Consider the following 22,269-nt stretch of genomic DNA (forward strand, 5'->3'; position numbering starts at 1 on the left):
TATATCCCAGAAAAAAGGTGACACTTCATTTCAACCATAGATCTTCCAGGTCCTCTCCTGACCCCTCATTGGTCCTCCGGGTCTTCCAGCAGCTCCCAGTGCCATCACTGATCTCTCTGCTGGTGGCCACCGGCCCTGTCGGTCCCTTTACTGGTTGCTCACCAGACCTTTTGGCCAATATTCACCAAAGTCTGTCAGGTTGCTTATTGTGGGCTCTTCCGGCAGCTTCCAGTGCAGTCACCGGTCTCTCTGCCAGTCGCCACCGGTCCCTTTGCTGGTTGCTTGCCAGACTCCCTCAGCCTTGGACCTTGACTTTCCTGGCTGCTTCTTGTGGGGCCACCGCCGGTCCCTAAGCTCCTTGGCCTCTTGGGTCTCCCACTTCATGGAACTTTGATGTTCCCACCGCAGGTCATCAAACCTGAGCCCCTCCTGGGTTCCAGGCTCTACCAGGCCCTCCGGCTACTCATCCTTCTGGTCTATCAGGCATCTTTTCCTAGATTCATGCACTGAGGGCTCTCCTAGTCCATATGCACACCTTGAGGATTTCTTCCCAGCCCATCTCTCTGCAGTTTTTCCTCAGGGCTTCCTTCCAGCTCTTCTCAGCTGCTCCCTTTGACCACCCCTGGACCCTCTACCAGTCGTCAACCTTGGGGAACCCTCTTAGTCACCCCCATAGTCTACTGGGCAGGCTGGTCTAAAGGCGTACCGAGGGTTAGGTCAGAGACCAGCATTCTTCCTCTCAAGGGTCACCTGGCTCCCAAAGGAGCTTCTGCTTTTCTCAGCTCTCAGCTTGGGAACTGTCCTTTTCAGCACTACTGTTCCCTGAGTGGACAGTTCCCAGCAGCCTTAGCAGGATGGTATGCAGATTAGCTCTTTCTTTCATCTGCTCAGCTCACTCCACTGGCTTGTGACAGGTACTCCACCCTATCACAATTTGCTAATGTGTGAAACCTGAAAATAATTAGTGTAGGAGCACTTACCATCTCGTATTTAGAAGATGCCATGTGCTTCTATATTAACTCCCTGTTATTCAGTTAATGCACAGTAATGTAAGTGTGCTAGCTGGATAACATTTCCATGCCCACGCTCTGCCCACTCTCTAACCACAACATGCTCCCTTCAAAAACTAAATACTAAAACCTAAATAGTACGCAGTTAGCACACAAATGAGAAAACTATTGCAAGACTCTTTAGAAACATAGAACATGACGGCAGAAAAGGGCCATGGCCCATTTAGTCTGCCCACACTAATGGCCCACCCCCTAACTACCTCCATGAAGAGATCCCACATGCCAATCCCATCTTTTCTTAAAATCTGGCACGCTGCTTGCCTCAATTACCTGTTGTGGAAGATTATTCCAGCGATCAACCACCCTTTCGGTGAAGAAATATTTTCTGGTGTCGCCATGAAATTTCCCACCCTTGATTTTCAACGGATGCCCTCTTGTTGCTGTGGGTCCTTTAAGGAAAAAGAGATCCTCTTCCACCTCGATACGTCCTAGAGCAGTGTATCGCAAACTGTGTGCCGTGGCACACTAGTGTGCCTCCTGAGATTTCAGGTGTGTCACAGCACACTGGGGAGGAGGAGAGGCACATCCTGTAGACAATCAGCCAGCATCAGTGCCTCTCCTTTTCTCCGGCCCTCTTCCCTGCTGGCGCCCCCTTCTGGCACCTCAGGGCCTGTCTGTAGGGCGTTCATGCATGCGTGGACATTGTCGTGATGATGTCATGCATGCTCACGACATCATCATTGCGACGTCCGTGCACTTCCAGATGCCTCGTGCCGCGGCCACTACGTATAGTGTGCCGTGGCTCGAGAATGTTTGCGAGACACTGTCCTAGAGTAAGCCATTTGGGCGCATGCTAAGCCTGTTTAGGGCATTTTAATAAAAGAACCTTTAGGTCTTAATGAATACTAATCACTAAATATGTACCTTTATGTTCATGTATGCCAGGACAAAAACAATCAGAAGGCAGCCCATAATAAATGGAGGGATGAATGTAGAGATCGGCAATCCTTCATACAACATGTATGAAGTGGATCACGATCACAATGAGAGAGGCCTTCTAGATCCAAATTTTACAACAGATTCAGACAAGGTAAATATCACCATGATATAAACACAGTTGAAAATCATTATGCTGAATATGTTTAGCTTGCTTAATTTTTCTCTCCCATGCTAAATTTTGTATCTCTTTTGGAGGCGTGTGCTACCAGGGTATTTGTCACTTCTGAGAGATTCCGATGTTTCTCAGAGAACACGCCAAAGTGGTAGAGATGTACGTAGATGAGTGAAAATTTGACTTAATGCACTAACCTAAAAGTTAATATACATAGGCCCTCTTTTATTAAGGTACGCTAACCAATTAGCACGTGCAAAACGCTAACCTGTGCATGTTAATCTAGGGACGCGTTAGTGTTTAGCGCGCGCTAATCGGTTACCGCACCTTAGCAAAAGAGGGGGATAGGCCTTCTTTTACAAAATGATGCTAGCAAGTGTCGTGTGGCAATAGCCCCCAAACTCTTTAAATGCCTATGGGCTTTGGGGCATTTACTGCCCCGGCCTGCACTAAAACATTTTGTAAAAGTGGACCATATATTTTTCCCCATTAAATAATAATAATAACAACTTTATTTTTGTATACCGCAGTACCAGAAGCAGTTCAGAGCGGTTTACAGAGGAAGAAACTGTACATAGACAGCGAAGTTACAGAGAGTATTGTCAATTACATTGGTTGAGTAGATCGATTACATTAGGGAGTCGAGAATGGTTGGGTAAGACCAGAAATAGGTCAGATATGCAGTAAGTATATCAGCGGTACAATAAGGCAGGGGGGAGTCAGAGAAATTTGTCAAAGAGATAGGTTTTGATTGATTTCCTGAAGGCTTGGTAGGAGGGTGTATTTGAAATGAGGGTGGTAAGACATTTATTCCATTTTCCAGCTTGGAATGACAATGTTCTATCGAGGAATCTCTTGTAGATACAGCCCTTCAGGGAAGGGAAGGCAAACAGATAGGTATTACGTGTGCAGGAGGTGCCTGGAAATACAAAATGGTGCGACAGGTAGATTGGGGATGAACCAGTTATGGTTTTGAAGCAAAGGCAGGCAAACTTGAAGATGACCCTTGCCTCCATTTTTCATTAAAAACTCTAATTTAAATGAAATTATGAAACTCTTTTTCACGGAAAGGGTGGTAGATGCCTGGAAGTGTTGGAGAGGAAAATGATGATGGAATTCAAAAAAGCGTGGGATAAACATAGAGGATCTCTAATTAGAAAATGAAGAATGTAAATTAAAGAGCTAAGGCCGGTACTGGACAGACTTACATGGTCTGTGTCCCATATGTGATGATTTAGTGTAGGATTGGGCTGGGGAGGGCATCAATGGGAACTCCATTAACTTGGAACATGAGGATGTTACTGGCCAGACTTTATGGTAGATATCCTGCAGACAGGATGGTTAGATAGGCTGTAGTGAGCTTGGATGGCAACTTCAGCATTTGGAACCTAGGACAATACCAGGTGGACTTTACAGTCTATGACCCAGAAATATCAAAGAAGATACAAGTTAATCTAATCATGTATTTTTAATGGCTATAACTAATGGGCAAACTGGATGGACTGTTCAGGTCTGCTGTCATTTACTAGGTTTAACCAGGAACAATTGTGAAAATTCCAAAAAGTAACTGGAAATGTTTTGCCTATGCACCTTTACAAAGTGTGTGTGTGCATCGGGGGGGGGGGGGGGGGGGGGGAGAGGATAGGGTGTTAACCTTTTGTTATAATTTACCTACGGTTTTGTATTAACAAGTCAGCTGACCAGGATGATTAGGTAGTGACACGAGTAACTGAAAAAAAAATGTGCAGTGAGATATCTGGAAATATGTATGATTTATGAAAACTGGTTTTAAATAACACAGCATATAAACAGCTGTTTACTTTTTTTCATTTTCATATTTAAAATATTATAGATTTGCATACAATTTAAATATTCTAAACCCCACCTTTTTTTTTTTTTTTTTTTACTAAGCTGCTGTAGAAGGTTCTACCATGGCCCGGAGCACTAAATGCTCTGACACTCATAGAATTCCTATGAGTGTCAGAGCATTTAGTGCTCCAGATCATGGTAGAAACCTCTACCACAGCTTAGTAAAAGAAGACCTAGATTTGTTTAAGCATTCTATAGTTTCGGCAAAAAATAAGTACCAAACAAATGGTTCTCTATATGGAGCTATGTTACTATGTTATTCTGTGCTAAATATTATATTTCATGTTTCCAGTGCAAAGGGTACAGTAGTCTAGACCATAGGTTTTATCCCCATAATAATAGGAAACTTGCAGAAGGCATCAAACACAATTTCTATAGCTCTATCTCATGGTGTCGCTGGGCAGCACGCTTTTCTCTCAGTTTTTCCTTGTGCAAGCGGGTTGCAAATGTGTCTTTTCTTCTGCTCTGCATGCAGTTTGTTATTTTGGGGTATTTTGATTTGATTATTTGAAGCTTTCTGGTGCCCAAGAGATCTCCGGTATTCCTGGGGGTATATCTGCCCAGGAGAAGATATAGACTCTGTAATCATAGGTCTGTAACTGAGGGGGGGGGGAGCAACTCTTCTTTTAGAGAACCTACCTAGCTTGCCTGCACTATCGTTATAGATAGCTTGAGTTTCGATCCTCTGGGAGCTCAGCTTGAGTTCAGGCTGAATGCCCTTGCATTGGTCCTGAGGGATTTGCGGGTACTGGCTGCACCCTACCCACCCCCCCCCCCCGGAAGATGTATAAAGCGACAGTGGGACTGAGAGTTTCATTCTCTTAGACACTGATTAAAAGGCAGCCTGAAGAGACAAGCTGTAGCCTTGGATCTTAATGCAACAGCTGCGGCCTTATTTGTAGTGCACACTTACCACAAGATGCTACATCAGGATCTGGCTGTTGAAAAGGGCACTTTACCCTAAGTATTACTTTAGGGGTGGGCTATGCAGCTGATGCTCCATTCAATGTGTTTTTAATAATATGCAAAGTGTCTGCTTACTCTATCTTTGCCCGCAGAATGCTCTGGATCAGACAATGGGCAGGTGATTCAGCAGCTAAGGCTACCTTAAGCAGACTTCCTTTCAAAGGGCAGATACTTTTTGGCAAATGATTAGACAATCTTAGGGCCAGTGTCATGGACTGACAGTAGGCCACGTGCCTCATGGGGGTCAAGTAGGAGTTCCTGTCATGGCTACCGGAGTTCTCACCAATTGGCAAGCTTTTCTATGCAGAAATCCTTTCATGGATCTTGGCAAAGATTTAGGGGCTCCAGGCAAGCACAGCCATAATAGTCCTGCTCAGCAGCCTCTATCAAGAAGTTCTAAGGAGGCCTGGAATTAGATATTTTCAGACCAATGGATGCTGGACATCATTTTAGAGGGTTACAAGCTCAAATTTTGTCATCCACTTTTGGATTTCCTTGTGGATTTCCTGGTCGGCAAGCCTGAGAAAGCAGCCAAAGTTTGGGCAATGGTAAAGACCTAATAGAAATTCAGGCCATGGAGTCTGTTCCAGACTCGGGCTCAGGTAAATACTATATAAGACCAGAGGAAAACAAACTTGTAAAATAAATGTTTCACATATAGCACAGTTACTTACCGTAACAGGTGTTATCCAGGGACAGCAGGCATATATTCTCACATGTGGGTGACGTCATCTACGGAGCCCCAGCGCGGACAGCTTTTCAAGCAAACTTGCTAGAAGTTTCAAGTTTGCACACTGCACCACGCATGTGTCTGCTTCCTCGCCCACTAGAGGGCGCGTTCCACCTCGTGGTCCTCAGTTCCATCACTAGCAAAGAAGCCATCCCCGGGGAGGTGGGTGGGTTGTGAGAATATATGCCTGCTGTCCCTGGATAACACCTGTTACGGTAAGTAACTGTGCTTTATCCCAGGACAAGCAGGCATGATATTCTCACATGTGGGTGACCTCCAAGCCAACCAAAAAAGGGCAGGTGGGAGGATGGCAATTTATGAAAACAGATTACGCAACACCGACTGGCCAAACCGGCCATCGCTTCTGGACAAAGTGTCCAGGCAATAATGGGAGGTGAACGTATGAACCGAAGACCAAGTGGCAGCTTTACAAATGTCCTCCATAGGAGTAGATCGGAGGAAAGCAACCGAAGCTGCCATCGCTCTGACCTTATGCCCCGTGACACGCCCCGAGAGCGGGAGACCAGCCTGAGCGTAGCAAAAAGAAATGCAAGCAGCCACCCAGTTGGACAAGGTGCGCTTGGAAACCGGATGTCCCAGACGATTAGGATCAAAGGACAAAAACAATTGAGGAACCTTCCGATGAGACTTAGTACGTTGGAGATAAAATGCCAACGCCCTCTTACAGTCAAGAGAATGGAGCGCCGTCTCGCCAGGATGGGAGTGGGGCTTAGGAAAAAACACAGGAAGGACAATAGACTGGTTCAAGTGGAAATCCGATACAATCTTTGGCAAAAATTTCGGATTCGTGCGCAAAACCACCTTGTCATGATGAAAGACCGTGAAAGGTGGATCCGCAACCAAAGCTTGCAACTCACTAACTCTCCGAGCCGATGTGAGAGCAATCAGAAAAACCACCTTCCAAGTAAGGAATTTGAGAAGAGACATGTCCATAGGCTCAAAGGGAGGTTTCATCAGTTGAGCCAAGACAACATTCAAATCCCAAACAACAGGAGGAGGCTTCAGAGGGGGACAAACATTGATTAGCCCCTTCATGAACCGTTGCACCAGAGGGTGAAGCGAAAGAGCACGACCATCCAAGTGCCGGTGAAAAGCTGAAATGGCACTGAGATGTACCCTGACAGATGTCGTCTTCAGGCCCGAATTAGACAAATGTAACAAGTAGTCTAAAACCGAAGACAACGGGACCGAATCAGGATTCAGATGACGCGAGGAACACCAAGATGAAAATCTGGTCCACTTCTGGGAATAACAAAGCCTGGTCGAAACCTTGCGCGAGGCTTCCAAAACATCCCTCACCGGCTGAGAAACCTGGATCGAAGTTAAGGGGAAAGGAACCAAGCAGTCAGGTGCAAGGACTGAAGATTGGGATGCAACAGCGAACCCCGACTCTGAGATAGCAGAGAGGGAAACACAGGTAGAAGCAGAGGTTCCCTGACACTGAGTTGAAGAAGCAGGGAAAACCAATGCTGACGAGGCCACCGAGGCGCAATGAGAATCATCGTGGCCGTGGATGACTTGAGACGCACCAACGTTCTCATGATCAAGGGAAAAGGAGGAAACGCATACAGGAACCTCCCCCCCCAGTCCAGAAGGAAGGCATCCGCCTCCAGACGGTCCGGGGAGTACATCCTTGAACAATATAGAGGTAGTTTGCGAGTCTCCGAGGAGGCAAACAGGTCCACTTGCGGAGTCCCCCAACGGTCGAAGACCTCGCGCAGGACTCTGGAGTGGAGAGACCACTCGTGCGGCTGAAGAAGCCGACTGAGCTTGTCTGCCAAGCAGTTTTGATCTCCCTGTATATAGACCGCCTGTAGGAAGATGTTTCGGGAGATTGCCCACTCCCAAAGGCGAAGTGCCTCCCTGCAGAGGGGCCAAGAGCCCGTCCCACCTTGCTTGTTGACATAGTACATCGCTACCTGGTTGTCCGTGCGAACTAGGACTACCTGGTCGCGAAGGAGGTGGTCGAACGCACGAACCGCCATGTAAATGGCTCGAAGTTCCAGCACATTGATGTGACATCGACGGTCCTCCGACGACCACAGACCCTGGGTCCGTAGCCCGTCTAGATGGGCCCCCCACGCATACTCCGAAGAGTCCGTGGTCAGGACCTTGCGAAAGGGAGGGGCCAGAAACAGCAACCCCCCGGAAAGATTGGAACAGTCGGTCCACCAACGGAGCGATCGTTTCAAAGAAGGAGTGACCGAAATGAGACGGGACACCGGATCGCAATCCTGACGCCACTGGGAGGCCAGGGTCCACTGAGAGATTCTCAGGTGCAGTCTGGCAAACGGGGTGACGTGGACCGTTGATGCCATGTGGCCCAGAAGCATCATCATGCGCTGGGCCGATACCACCTGCAGCTGCGAGACCAACCGTCCCAGCCCAACCAAGGCCGTCAAGCGAGGGCGCGGGAGGTACGCCCGCCGGCGCACAGTGTCCAGCACTGCGCCTATAAATTGAAGGGACTGGGCCGGCTGCAACTGCGACTTGGGAAAATTCACCTCGAATCCCAGTTGTTGAAGGAAGGTGATAGACTGTCGGGTCGCTGAGATAACCCCCTCCCTGGTCGTGCTTTTGATCAGCCAATCGTCCAGGTAGGGGAAAACCTGAAGGCCCCGAGTCCTCAGGGCCGCCGCGACCACGACCATGCATTTCGTGAAGACTCGAGGGGACGAAGCTAGGCCAAAGGGCAGGACCCTGTACTGAAGGTGCAAGTCCCCCACCTGGAACCTCAAAAACTTCCGGAAGGCAGGATGCACCGGCACATGAGTATATGCCTCCTTCAGGTCGAGGGAGCACATCCAGTCCCCTTCCTCCAAGAGAGGGTATAGAACCGGGAGAGACAGCATTCGAAACTTCTCCCGGACCAGGAATTTGTTGAGCTTTCTGAGGTCCAGGATAGGGCGTAGGTCCCCGGTCTTTTTCGGGACCAGAAAGTAGCGGGAGTAAAACCCGGTCCCCCGTTGATCTGCGGGAACGGGTTCGACTGCCCGAAGCTTCAACAGGGCCCGGGCCTCGGCCAGCAGGACGGGAAGCTGGCTCCGATTGCAAGTGGAAGGACCCGGAGGCATATCCGGTGGCACAGAGAAGAAATTGAGAGAGTAGCCCTCGGAGACGGTCCGGAGCACCCAGGCGTCTGATGTAATTTCGGTCCAGGCAGGGTAAAAGGACCGAAGGCGCCCCCCTATAGGCAGGGAGTCCTGAGCGGTTGCGGAGGGGAACCGGCCCCATCCGCTCAGCCCGTCAAAAAGAAGGCGCGGGCTTGGAAGGGCCCTGCGCCGGGGCTTGCGTTTGTCCCCCTCTGCCCCTCTGAGCCTGGCGTCTAGGCGGCGGTCTGGAAAAGGCGGGAGTAGATTTTTGGGGGTACCGCCTTGGGGGAGGGCGGAAGGGTTTCTGCGGCGGGGGTCTAGGCTTGGGCCGGACCAAGGAGGCCAACGAGCGCTCCTGCTCAGACAACCTCTTGGTCGCCGCCTCTAACGACTCGTCAAACAATTCGGACCCCACACAAGGCAAATCTGCAAGGCGGTCCTGCAGGTTTGGGTCCATGTCGAGGGTGCGAAGCCAGGCCAGACGGCGCATGGCCACCGCGAAGGCCGACACCCTCGAAACCAGCTCAAATGCGTCGTACAAGGCGTGAAACAGGTACAACCGCAGTTGAGACAGGTTGGACTTGAATGTATCAAAACCTGCCTTCTGGGAGTCCGGTAGGGAGTCACGAAACTGAGGGAGGTCCTTCACCATACCCCGAAGATAGGAGGAAAAAGTGAAGGCATAATTTAACACCCTGGTGGCCATCAGGGAATTAGAATAAAGGCGACGGCCAAACTTGTCCAGGGTCCGGCCCTCCCTACCAGGTGGAACCGCCGCAGAAACCCGGGAAGGCTGCGACTTCTTAAGGGCAGATTCCACCAGCAAAGACTGGTGGGAGAGCTGCGCCTTGTCGAACCCTTTAGCCGGCACCGTCCTGTATTTGCCCTCCATCTTGGACGGGACTGACGTGACTGTAAGAGGGTTTGACAAATTTTTTAACCAAGTCTGCAGGAGGACCGCATTGTATGGGAGCCGAGGAGCCTCCCTAGGCGGAGTTGGAAGGTCCTGCTCCTCAAGGAACTCCTTAGAATATTGGGATCCCACCGAGAGGTCCAACCCGAGAGCCTTAGCCATGTCCCGCACAAAAACCGAGAATGAAGACGGTCTAGCAGGCGGGGAAGGAGATCTCGACTTTCTCGCCGAGGAAACAGGAGAGGCCTCGTGCGAATAATACAAAGGGTCTCTCCCTGACCCCGAGCCCCATGATGTCTTCTCCACAGGCCTCGAGGGGGTAGGAGAATGTGTCCGCCTCGACGAGGCCCGGGGCGAGGACCCCGGGGTCCGGGGGACGAGAGCCCCCTCCCGTTTCCTCAGCGAGGAAGAACGGGACACCCCACGCGCCGGGGAGCGGAGAAGCTTCGGATTGTCCATGCGCAACTCCGACACCCGCAACGCCTCGCCCCCGATCGGGGAAGACCGACCGCGCCCTCGAGGCGAGCCCCGTGAGCGCTTCGGCTTCCTCGGCCGGCGCTTCGACCGAGTCCGAGTCGAGGGCGAAGACCCCCGGGAGGACCTCGAGGACGACGACGAGGAAATGCGGCGGACCCGACGCATCTTGTCCCGGGGCCGCACGCTACGCTCCGGCTGATCCCCCGAGATCGATGGTAAGACAGAAGCCGAGGCCGAGGCGGTCGGAGCCTCGACCGCCGAGACCGAGGTCAGAGGAGCCCCGGTCTCCGAGGTCGAGGGAGCCCCGGTCTCCGAGGTAGAGGGAGCCCCGGCACCCGAGGCCGAGGTCGCCGAGGCCGAGGCCTCCGAGGCAACAGCCGCCGGGGTCGAAGCCCGTTGCAGCTGTTCCAGGGCCCCCGACAGCTCCGATGATATGAGCGCTCTGAGGAGCTCCTGGAAAGCCGGGATCCCGACGAAAGTCGGGAGGTCCGAATCCGGGGCATGCTCCCTGGAGGGCGACCTCGGTCTCGAGTGTTCCCTCGGGGCTTGCACGGGCGGGGCCCGAGGCGTGGCCGAGGACGACCCACCCGCCTTGGTCGAAGCAGAGGACGGCTTCTTTGCAGACCCTGTAGGGGATGGAAAGGAGGACTTACCCGAGGCAGTCTTCTTTCCCGAGGTCGACTTGGAAGTCGAAGGGCGAGGAGAGGCCGAGGGCCCCGAGGTCGTCGAGGCCGAGGTCGAGGCCGGGGCCGAAGCCGAGGCCGACGTCGAGGCCTTCACCACGGGGTCCGCCGCAAACAGCTCTGCCATTCTGGCCCTCCTGCGACGGAGAGCCCTGGGCTGAAAGGTGGAACAGCGATCGCACGAGGTGGTGGGGTGTTCCGGGCCCAGACAAACGATGCACCACCGGTGGGGGTCTGTAATAGAGAGCAGCCTCTCGCACCGGCTGCACTTTTTGAAACCCGTTACAGGATGGGACATCAACGACGAAACTGGCCGGGAACGATCGACGTCCCTCGGCCACGGCTTCCGGGAGCCCCCGGAGCCCAACGAGAAGAAAAAAATTTTTTTTTTTTTTTTTTGAAAAGAAAAGAATAGAATAAAAACGACACAAAAAATCGATAAGCACAGCGACCGAATAAACAGACGCGGTGTCAGGAAGCAGCGACAAAAAAGATTTAGGAGCTCACAATCCACAGGGCTTACTGGCTCCGCGGAAAAAAATGAACTGAGGACCACGAGGTGGAACGCGCCCTCTAGTGGGCGAGGAAGCAGACACATGCGTGGTGCAGTGTGCAAACTTGAAACTTCTAGCAAGTTTGCTTGAAAAGCTGTCCGCGCTGGGGCTCCGTAGATGACGTCACCCACATGTGAGAATATCATGCCTGCTTGTCCTGGGATAAAGAAAAGAACTCTCAGATGCCTGCTCTGGTGAATCATCAAGGATTTCTATCCAGATCTGCAGGAGAAGGTATCATTCATTGAGTTCTTTGTGAATAAAGTGACAAAAGTGTATAAATCAAACTTGAAGAAAATATACAACATTAAAAGCATCACACTTATCTTTTCATTTTTGTAGCGAATGCCAAAGTGCAAAACCCATGTCAGAGTATATAAGAACCTATATAAGAACATAAGAATTGCCGCTGCTGGGTCAGACCAGTGGTCCATCCTGCCCAGCAGTCCGCTCACACGGCGGCCCCCAGGTCAATGACCAGTGCTCTAAATGAGTCCAGCCTCGCCTGTGTACGTCTCAGTTTAGCAGGAACTTGTCCAGCTTAGTCTTGAAACCCTGGAGGGTGTTTTCCCCTACAACAGACTCCGGAAGAGCGTTCCAGCTCTCCACTACTCTCTGGGTGAAGAAGAACTTCCTTACGTTTGTATGGAATCTATCCCCTTTCAACTTTAGAGTATATATGAATGTATATTTAAATTACTTGTTGAAGGTTTAAAAATGAATAAAGATTTTTTTTTTTAAAAAAGAGAGTGCCCTCTCGTTCTCCCTACCTTGGAGAGTGTGAACAGTCTGTCTTTATCTACTAAGTCTATTCCCTTCAGTATTTTGAATGTTTCGATCATGTGTCCTCTCAGTCTCCTCTTTTCAAGGGAGAAAATACCCAGTTTCTCCAATCTCTCACTGTATGGCAACTCCTTCAGACTTGTATGACTGCAGATCAAGTTTAGATCTGAAGTCTGTCAATGCATGCCTAAGAGTGCCTCAGTTTCAGATGGAGACCGTGCGTTTGATCATTTTCTCAGTTTCTCCAGGGGAGTTCTTAGCCTCACTGGATTTGATGGAGGCTTACTTGCATACTGTCATCTTCCCGGAACAGATGAAGTTACTCCGATTCCATATACTGGAAAGGCATTTTCAGCTCCTGGCACTACATTTCAGGTTGGCCACAGCACCTCGTACTTTTTACCAGAACACTTACGCAAAGCAGGGATTTAGGTACATCCATACTTGGATGATTGGTGAATCATAGCCCCATCCAAGATAGCCAACCTCAAAAAAGTGGCACAAGTAGTGAAACTGTTACAGAACCTGGGATGTATCATCAGTTTCCAGAAGAGTCATCTGGATCCAACCCAATCCATAGAGTTACCTGGGAATACTCTTCAAGATGGCATAGGGCCATGTTTTTCTTCCAGAGAATCATAAACTGAAGCTGCAGCATCAGATTCTGGACATACTGGTCATGCCAGCTCCCACATCTTGACACCAGCTGCAGGTGCTGGGGTCAATGGTTCCTACCTTTTAAATGATACCCTGGGTAAAAGCTCATATATGCCTCATTCAGAATGCTCTGTTGTCCAGCTAGTTTTTCAAGGCTGACTCACTCCAGATGCCATTACAATGGTGGCTTTGAGCAGAGACACTATCCAAGGGAATGTATTTTCATGTCTCATCTTGGTTGATAGTGATGACAGATGGCATACTGTATGGCTGGGAGATTATAGAAAGGGTTGGCCATTTCAGGGCCACTGGATACACTTGCAAATAAAATGATCCATCAAAAGATTGGAACTCAGTACTATTTGTCTAGCGCTGCAGGCCTTGGAAGTAATCCTGGAAGACTATGTGGTCAAGGTTTTTTAAGATAATGCCACAGTGGTGGCATACGTCAACAGACAGGGAAGCATCAGGAATGCCCCATTAAAAAGGATATATTGGTAAGCTTGGGAGGCCCTAGGCATCTCCCTAGGGTTGTGATAGGTGCCTGAAATGACCTCCTTTTTACTCTTTAATATCCTCACAATCACTACATATGTAGAAAATAAATGCCCCACTTAGATTTAACTGGCAGTTCCAATGAACTGCTCAGTTTACTATCCGATAGAAGATACTGCCAGGGTTTACTATCCGATAGAAGATCAGACCTCCATGTTTATTTTCTACTTATGTACTGATTGTGAGGATATTGTAGAGTAAAAAAAAGTGGACATATAATAAAAGAATTTAAAATTAAAAAAAATTAGGAAGAAGATATATGGATGTTTTACAGCATGGAGGAGGTTTTTATGACTAATGATGGCTCATTAATGTGTGAGTAGGTCAGGAATGTTTTTAAGTTCCAAAGTGTATCTCCCTGAGCTCTTGAAGTCTCTTCCTCCTCCAAATATCAGTTGTTACATCTTATATATTAATTGGATACAATTTAACAGCCTTGTAACTATATGGTTATTTTGAGTCTTTTTAGTAGACATTGTTTTGAGAGTACTGTACTTGGTTTTGTAAAATATGACTGAAACAAGATATTTTGTCTATTCTTAGCTTGTAAGTGTATGTCTGTGGTGAAGCAATTTGAGATGTGATTTGTATAAGAGAACATGGAAAATTAAACTTTATAGTTTCAAATTAAATCTGGTTTGTTGGTTTACTTTGAAACTATTAATATAGTGAAATGTACTTTAAAAAAAAAAAAAAATAAAAAAAAAAATAAAATATATATATATATATATATATATATATATATATATATATATAAATCCTTTACTCTTCTTCACCAGGGATTGGTTGAATTATAATAAATATGAATTATTTTCTTCCAGAAACAGGGCTGCTTTTGATTTCACACTTTTGCAGGTCTATTATACTACAAACCCCCTCTTTTACAAAGGTGCGCTAAGCTTTTTAGCGCGTGCTAAATATTATCGCACGCTAAACACGTGCTAACCGCTAATGCGTGCATGTTATCCTATGGATGCATTAGCGGTTAGCACACGTGTTGATTCAGCACGCGCTAAATCCGTGCTAAAACGCTTAGCACACCTTTGTAAAAGAGGGCCAAAGTGATCCTTTCACAAATTGATCACAGAACATACACCCCCCCCCCCTTTTACAAAACCGCAAAGCAGTTTTTAGCGCTTGTGGGCGTGCTGAATGCTCTGCGCTGCTCCCAGAACTCATAGGAACTCTATGAGCATCAGAACCGTACAGAGCATTCAGCGTGCCATCTGGTGCTAAAAACCGCTTTTGCAGTTCTGTAAAAAAAAAAAAAAAAAAAGGGGGGGAGGGGAATAATAACATAATAACACGATCAATGTAATTTCTTGTTGAAATGTTTTATTTTATAGATCATAGATGTTTAATGCTATTGGCAGAACAAACAAAAAATTCATAGTCTCCTATAATTTAGCTTTTCTTTTTGGCTAAAAACAAATTTGTGTGTTCCAATATATGTACCGTGTTTCCCCGAAAATAAGACCTACCCCCAAAAATAAGTCCTAGTCGCCAGCAGCAGCGCTTCTCCCCCTTCCCGCCCCCATCTCTCCCTCCCATCCGAACCGTGAGACAGAAATAAATACCTTATAACAAACCGGCAGCAAATCTAGACAGGCTGCTTCGCGGCCTGGGCCGTTCTTCTGCCGTATTGCTGATGATGTCATCAGTGTTGCGGCAGAGGAACGGCCCATGCTGCGAAGCAGCCTGTCTAGATTACTGCTGACGCTGCAGGTTTATTTTAAGGTATTTATTTCTGACTCACAGTTCGGATGGGAGGGAGAACTGGGTAGGCGGGTAGGGGAGGGGAGAGGGGTACTGCAGCGGGGAATAGAAAGATGCTATACAGGGGGATGGGAGGAAGGGAGGGATAGAAGCTGCAAGGGTTCTGCTGCACAAGGAATGGGTGGGAGGGATAGAAAGATACTGCACAAGGGAATGGGTGAGGGGGGAGGGAAGTTGCTGCACATGTGGGAGATAGAAAGTTAATAGGAAGAATTGGGGTGGAGGAGAGGAAGGAAGAGATGATCATTGTACATGAAAAAAATAAGACCTACCCCAAAAATAAGACCTAGTGCCTTTTATAGGCCCAAAATTAATATAACACAGTGTCTTATTTTCGGGGGAACACAGTATATATATACATGTATAGAGAGATGACTCAAAGAATAGTATTTGTTTGTAAAATCAGTAACTATAATTAAATAGTTTTAAAATGCATGAAAAGTACACAAATACTAAAGACAACTAACACTCTCTTTATATACAGCCCCGATACATAGGGGGAGGGCCTGCTGTTTTCAAGCTTCCTCACACAGCACCGCCTATCTACCTAAACTCTGACTTGAAAGGACCACTAACTCCAGGGGTGAGAGAGAATTCATTTCCCATGATCACCATATCATAAGTCACCTCCCTTCCCGCCTTTTTGTTGTTGTTGTTCTAAGGATTTCATATTGGCCTATAGCAGAAACATTTTAACTGTACTATTGTTTACTTCCCCACAGTATTAAAGTTGCTTTTATTTGGTGGGTGGGGAGTGGCTATACCAAATGTTTTGGGGGTAATTTGGTTTCAACAAAATTTGACTATATGATTCCAAATTACATTACTTGCATGTACTTAGTGTCGAGAAATAAAAATGGTGCTACATTCCATTAACTTAAGAGGACATTACAATATAAGAACTTACATTTAAAATAAATATTTTTATTTAGAAACAGTATTTGCAGGGTTTGATGTAATCAAAACTAGCCTCCTCTTTTACAAAGGTGCGCTAAGCTTTTTAGCGTGTGCTAAATATTAGCGCATGCTAGACATTAGCGCACGCTAGACATTAGCGCATGCTAAATACGCGTGTATGTTATCCTAAGGATGTGTTAGTGGTTAGCACACATGTTGATTTAGCGTGTGCTACATCTGCGCTAAAACGCTTAGCACACTTTTGTAAAAGAGGGCCTAAGGGTAAGATTCACTTAGTGGTCAATATTCAAAGGAATTTAAGACCTTATGGCCCTCTTTTACAAAGGTGCACTAAGCGTTTTAGCACGTGATTAGTGCATGCTAAATCAACGTGCGCGCTAAACACTAATGCGTCCATAGGATAACATGTACACGTTAGCGTTTAGCGTGTGCTTAGCGTGCGCTAAAAAACATAGCGCACCTTTGTAAAAGAGGGATTATATATTTGTGAGTTACTCAACCTTGTTGCTAAATATAAGTATTGAATGAAATTGAGCTTCTGGTTTATTTGCATTTGTAATTAAATTTTGCAAGTCTATATTAACAGCTTTATTCAATGTTCCAACATAGGCCGACAGTGAAGTAAAATACAGGCAAACCTTGGTTTGTGAGTGTTTTGCAAGACGAGCAAAAAATTCTCGCAAATCTTGTATCGCAAACCGAGTGTTGACTCGATTAGCGAGCACCCCCCCCCCCGAGAACCGGCATCACTCCCCCCGTGCGCGAACCGACACCCCCTGAAATCTCCGAGAATCTCAGAGAGAGCGAGAACCAGAAGGTCTTGAGCATGCGTAGATGCTCAATGCCCAGGCAAGAGTCAGGAACTTCTTTCGCCGGCACCGGCACGTCCTGTAGGCTGCCTGCCTGTGCCAGATGGGAGTAAGACTGAATGCTGTTCGGGCGGAGGGGTGCCAGTTCGTGCAGGGGGGGCGGTTCGCACAAGGGGGTATTCGCAAGCGGGAGGAGCGATGCTGGTTATCGGAGGGGGGGGGGTAGAGCAGCTCCACTGACCTTGGGGGGTGGGGGGTAGGAACGTATCAAGTGAGTTTCCCTTACTTCCTATGGGGAAACTTGCTTTGATATACAAGTAATTTGGTTTACAAGCATGCTTCTGGAATGAATTATGCTCGTAAACCAAGGTTCCACTGTACATTGTCAACTCATAATACAAGCTGCTATATAAGCCCAAACTGTAAACAATCAGTATCTACCAAACTACTCTGCTAATACGAAGAAAAAAGACTAACACAGCTCCCTACCCTCATGTTTCATGTGCAGTGCTGTGTACAACTAACAGTGCCAAAGAAATGATAAGTTTTAGTAGTACATGGAAAACACCTCATTGCTAAGTAAATCAAATAACCTGGAACAGTGCAAACTGCTTTATGCCCGGAGAAATTATGTCAACTAAAAACCAGTGTTGTTTTTCCTGACTGGGAGGATTGGGTTGCCAAGCTGTGACCAAATCTTATTTATTTTTAACTCATGTATTTTTTATTAGTAGTTCAAGATAAGTTACATTTAGGTAAACTAAGGGCTCCTTTTACTAAAGTGCGCTAAGCTTTTTAGTGCATGCTAACCACATGCTAAACGCTAATGCGTGCATGTTAGTCTATGGATTTGTTAGCAGTTAGCGCGTGTGTTTATTTAGAGTGCGCTAAACACGTGCTAAAATGCATAGCATATCTTAGTAAAATAGGAGGTAAGTCTTTTTCTTTCCCTTTCCCTGAATGATAATCTAAGTTTGTTGTAAGATAATGGAGGGTTGAGCTCCTAAGTCTTCCATCCTTCAAACCTGAACTCATAACTTCTAGTTCTACCACTTCCCTGTCCCTGAAAAAAAAAAATGAGCTTGCATATTTTTAAGTATTTTTAACCTTTTAAGTATTTAAATGTCTGTATCATATCTCCCCATCCCTTCTTTCCTCTAGGGCAGTGGTCTCAAACTCAAACCCTTTGCAGGGCCACATTTTGGATTTGTAGGTACTTGGAGGGCTGCAGAAAAAAATATTAATGATGCTTTAACTGTTAAAGGAGAGATTTTTAAAATATAAAGTTTTATCTCATCCAAAATTGTAATTTATTTAATAAGACATTAACTATTTTTTCTGTGGCCCTCACAGTTAAAGTTTAACATTTTTCCTTTCTCAAAACTGACACATTTCAATCACTATATTGAAAATAAAATCATTTCCCCTACCTTTGTTGTCTGGTGACTTCATTTTTCTGTGTTTTTAACTATGTTTCCAGGGCCTTCTTGTCCTTTGACTTTTTCTCTCCGTCTTCACTTTCTGCCTTGCATCCATCTTTGGCATTAACTTAACATTAAATTTTTCCATTTTTCTGCTTTCTTCTCAAAATCTACTTTTCTATGTCTTACCTTCCATTCCTATCTCTCTCACCTTCCCTCCATATTTCCATGGTCTGACATCTCTGTCCTTCCTTTCTCTCCCTCCCTCCTTCCTTCCTTTCCCCTGGTCTGGCATCTGTCTCTTTCCCTCCCTCATGCCCTGGCATCTCTCCCTCCCCCTCCATGGTCTGGTATCTCCTTTCCTTCCCTCGGACTTGGCATCTCTTCTTCCTCTCCTCTCCTTTGTCTTCCTTGTCCCTCCTTCCCTCTCTCTCCCCAACTGGGTGCAGTAGCAGCACCATTTCCCTCCCCCTTCCATGTGCAGCAGCAGCATTCTCCCTTCCCTGTGCAGCAGCAGCAGCATTTCTGTTTCCCCCTCCCCTTATACAGCAGCAGCAGCAGCATTTCTCTTCCCCCCTTCTCCCCTGCAACAGCAGCATTTCTCTTCCCCCCCTTCCCCCATGCAGCAGCAGCATTTTTCTTCCCCCTCCCTCCTTCCCTGGATGCAATGATCGAGTGTCGGCTCCCTTGCTGCAGTCTTTTTTTCCATTCAAAGCCATGGATGGCGGCTCCTCGCGCGATGCACACCTGCATCAGAAGCCTTCTCTCTGATGTTGTGATGTCAGAGAGGCTTCCGATGCAGGCACAGATCTCGTGAGGAGCCACCACCCGTGGCTTTGAATGGAAGAAAAGACTGCAGCAAGGGAGCCAACACTCGATCATCGCGTCCAGACCACGGACTGCAGAATAGCACCTGGGGGGCCATAAGTTTAAGACCACTGCTCTAGGATACACATATTGAGGTCTTCTAGTCTCTTCTTGGAGGAGTAGCCTAGTGGTTAGTGCAAGGGAATGAGGGTCAATTCCCACTTCTGCTCTTTGGAGTAGGATAGTAGCCTAATGGTTAGTGCAGTGGCTTGAGAACCAGGGGAACGGGGTTGAATTCCCTCTGCAGCTCCTTGGGAACCTGGGCAAGTCGCTCAAACCTTCATTGCCTCAGGTACAAAAAACAGATTGTGAGCCCACTAGGGACAGAGTCCTGCAATATAATATGGACATCTAATAGAACTATAGAAGTGATTATTAGTAAAGTGTTCTATGTTAATAATTTAAAAAAATTTAGTCAGCTATTGAGATAGACATAGGGGAAACCACTGCTTGCCCTGGGATCGGTAGCATGCAATGTTGCTATTATTTGGGTTTGTGACCTGGATTGACCACTGTCGAAAACAGGATACTGGACTAGATGGACTATTGGTCTGACCCAGTATGTCTGTTCCTATGTCTTTTGACCAAAGCCCTCTATCATTTCTGTTGCCTTTCTCTGAATAGCTGTAAGTCTTTTGATATCCTTAGTGAGATATGACTTTCAAAACCGAACACAGTATTCCAAATGGGGCTTCGTCAGTGACTTGTACAGAATCATCAATACCTCCTTTCTTCTACTGGATATGTGCATGAATTTGTTTTCATTTGTGCTAGTTCGAGGGGCCTGCTGAATAAATTTTCAGCCCCGTGAAGAAGAGAATGATGTGGAGTCATGAAACGTACAGGTTATTCCACGCTTTTCTTGACATTTTTCATTTCAATGATATGAAATAAAGTGTCAAGAAAAGCGTGGAATAACTTGTAAGTTTGATGGCTCCACATCATTCTCTTCTTGTTCGGGCTGAGAACTTTTCAGTGGCCCCTCCATATTCCATAAAGTAGGCACCTTCCTTTCTTTGTAGAATAGGCTTAATATAAGCGCCATAACCAGTGTGTACAGTAGGAATCCTGCTATATAACAGTACATGCAAAATTTACCACACTTTAGAACAAGCTCCAAACCACATAGGGAGGAGCGATGACAAATCGGCCGAAGCCTTGGGGCCAATCGGCTAGGTGTAGAGGGGGGGGGGAGGGGGGTAGGATAGATTAGGGGTGAGCGGAGGGGAGATCACCCCTTTCGATCCGGCTTCACACGAGGCGGACGCGGCTTCCCTTCCGCTCGCCCACTGCAGCGGCGATTTTGTTTGCCTCTCGCCTTGCTGGAGCGCTCCCGCGGAGGCGCCTCCGGCTCCAGTGTTCTGCGGCCGAGTGTGGGCTGGGACGTTGGGCCGCTGCACACGCGGCCGGGCGCAGTCCCTGAGCCATTGAGAGCGGAGGGGAGATCGCGGGAGACCATTGCGGCATGTCTCCTAGTTGGCGGGTTTGTCTCTCGCTGGCTCACTCTGCTCCCGGTGTGTACTCACGCCTACGGAGTCACGCGGAACGTGAGTCGCGTAGCACACCCCTGACTCTCCCTTGTGGTTCCGCCGCCTGCCAGAGCCCGCCGAGGCGCTCCCTCGATCCTGCGAAGTAGGAGCGTCTCAGGGGGGCCGCCGCACACGCCAGAGGGAATCTCCAGCCGCGGACGGGTCCAGCCTGTGCCGCTGGCCCGGCGTGGCTGGGCGGTGCGCGCAGCCGGCCGGTCGATACACTGGATTGGGGGGGGGGCCCACTGCGATCGGCGGTGGGGAGAGGGGGGATTGGGGTCTCCGTCCTCTAAAGACCCCAAAGATATCATTGTGTGTGTGTTTGTTACTTTTAAATGACAGCATATCCCTGGGCTTCATATCACTTCCAATTATGCTAGAAACCTGTTACAGTAATAGCCTCTGCTATTAGGTTATTCAGGCTCTGAAATCTTCAACTTTCTATCCGGCCAGGCTAATTGAATTGTTGAATTTATAATTTTGGGATATTTCATTTTATACATTCAGGTTTTTTGCACATCTATCCTCCTAAAGCAGAACATGCAAATAAGGAGAAAAAAATATCTGGAAATGTCAAGAGAGACATTAACCCCCTTCTTTTTCAAAGGCGCGCTAAATTGGCTACCGCACTTTAGTAAAAGGACCCGTACGAACAGAAGTTTTAGGATGGTGAACTTCATTTTTAAAGATACCATTGTTTTCATTTTTTTTTTTTTAACTATTCTTTGTTGAAGATTAAACGCTCCGATTTCTTTGCCAAATGATGGTTTTTCATGACGCATGATTTTACATATTATTGCTATAAGCTCATCACACTTTCATAATATTATTAACCTACACCATGTGCTCTCTTTTCAGCCAACAAATTACTCCAACCCTGTATATGCTAAATTGTTTGTAGAGGGACAGAACTGTCGAAACTCCTTAGCAAGTGTTGATGAACGAAAAGAACTCCTTCCAAAGAAAATAGAAACTGGGATAAGAGAAACAATGGCATAATCTTCAGTTACCTTTTATACTCTGTATAAATGTATAAAATACAATGATTACTTTTCTATGTACCAACAGTATTATAATTGTTTGGGCATCAGCATTACTTTCTTTGTTTTGTTTTTTTGTTGTTGTTTTTTTTTTTTTGTTGTTCTGCTGATGACTTTTGACTGACCATTTGTATGGTATTTTTATGAAAAATAAACTGCACTACGGTACAATTTAAAATAATGCTGCTGTTACAAAATACCCTTTGAATTTGTTAAGATTAAAGGTAACATGTTTCTTGGTAGTGTGAAAATGAGCAATCCATTTTTGTACAAATGTTTTTGATTCTACTCGGTGAACAAAGGTTCTATCTACACTTCCCAGAAGCAGTATTTAATTTTCGTTCTGCTTGAATGGCTTGAAAGAGCGGTTGAATGCCTTACCTTTGTGTCCGGTACTAGTGCCCTTCTGTTTGGTTGCTGATCATAACAAAAACAAAAACCACACACACACTCACACACAATAAAACAGTTAACTGAATTCACAATTT

The 22,269-nt window shown here is 47.0% G+C and overlaps 1 protein-coding gene across 1 annotated transcript in view; it reads left to right on the forward strand.

Annotated features, from left to right (window-relative positions):
- LRP1B (LDL receptor related protein 1B) overlaps positions 1–21,747 on the forward strand; it is a 1,445,547-nt gene extending 1,423,800 nt beyond the window's left edge. The window contains exons 88-90 of the mRNA XM_033944130.1: positions 1,956–2,100; positions 15,682–15,780; positions 21,600–21,747. Coding sequence (XP_033800021.1) covers positions 1,956–2,100; positions 15,682–15,780; positions 21,600–21,740 — 385 coding nt within the window. The 3' untranslated portion in view covers positions 21,741–21,747. The remainder of the gene's footprint in view (positions 1–1,955; positions 2,101–15,681; positions 15,781–21,599) is intronic.
- Positions 21,748–22,269: the final 522 nt, after the last annotated feature.

The sequence above is a fragment of the Geotrypetes seraphini genome, chromosome 5 (assembly GCF_902459505.1).
Source record: "Geotrypetes seraphini chromosome 5, aGeoSer1.1, whole genome shotgun sequence".
NCBI classification, from domain to species: Eukaryota; Metazoa; Chordata; class Amphibia; order Gymnophiona; family Dermophiidae; genus Geotrypetes; species Geotrypetes seraphini.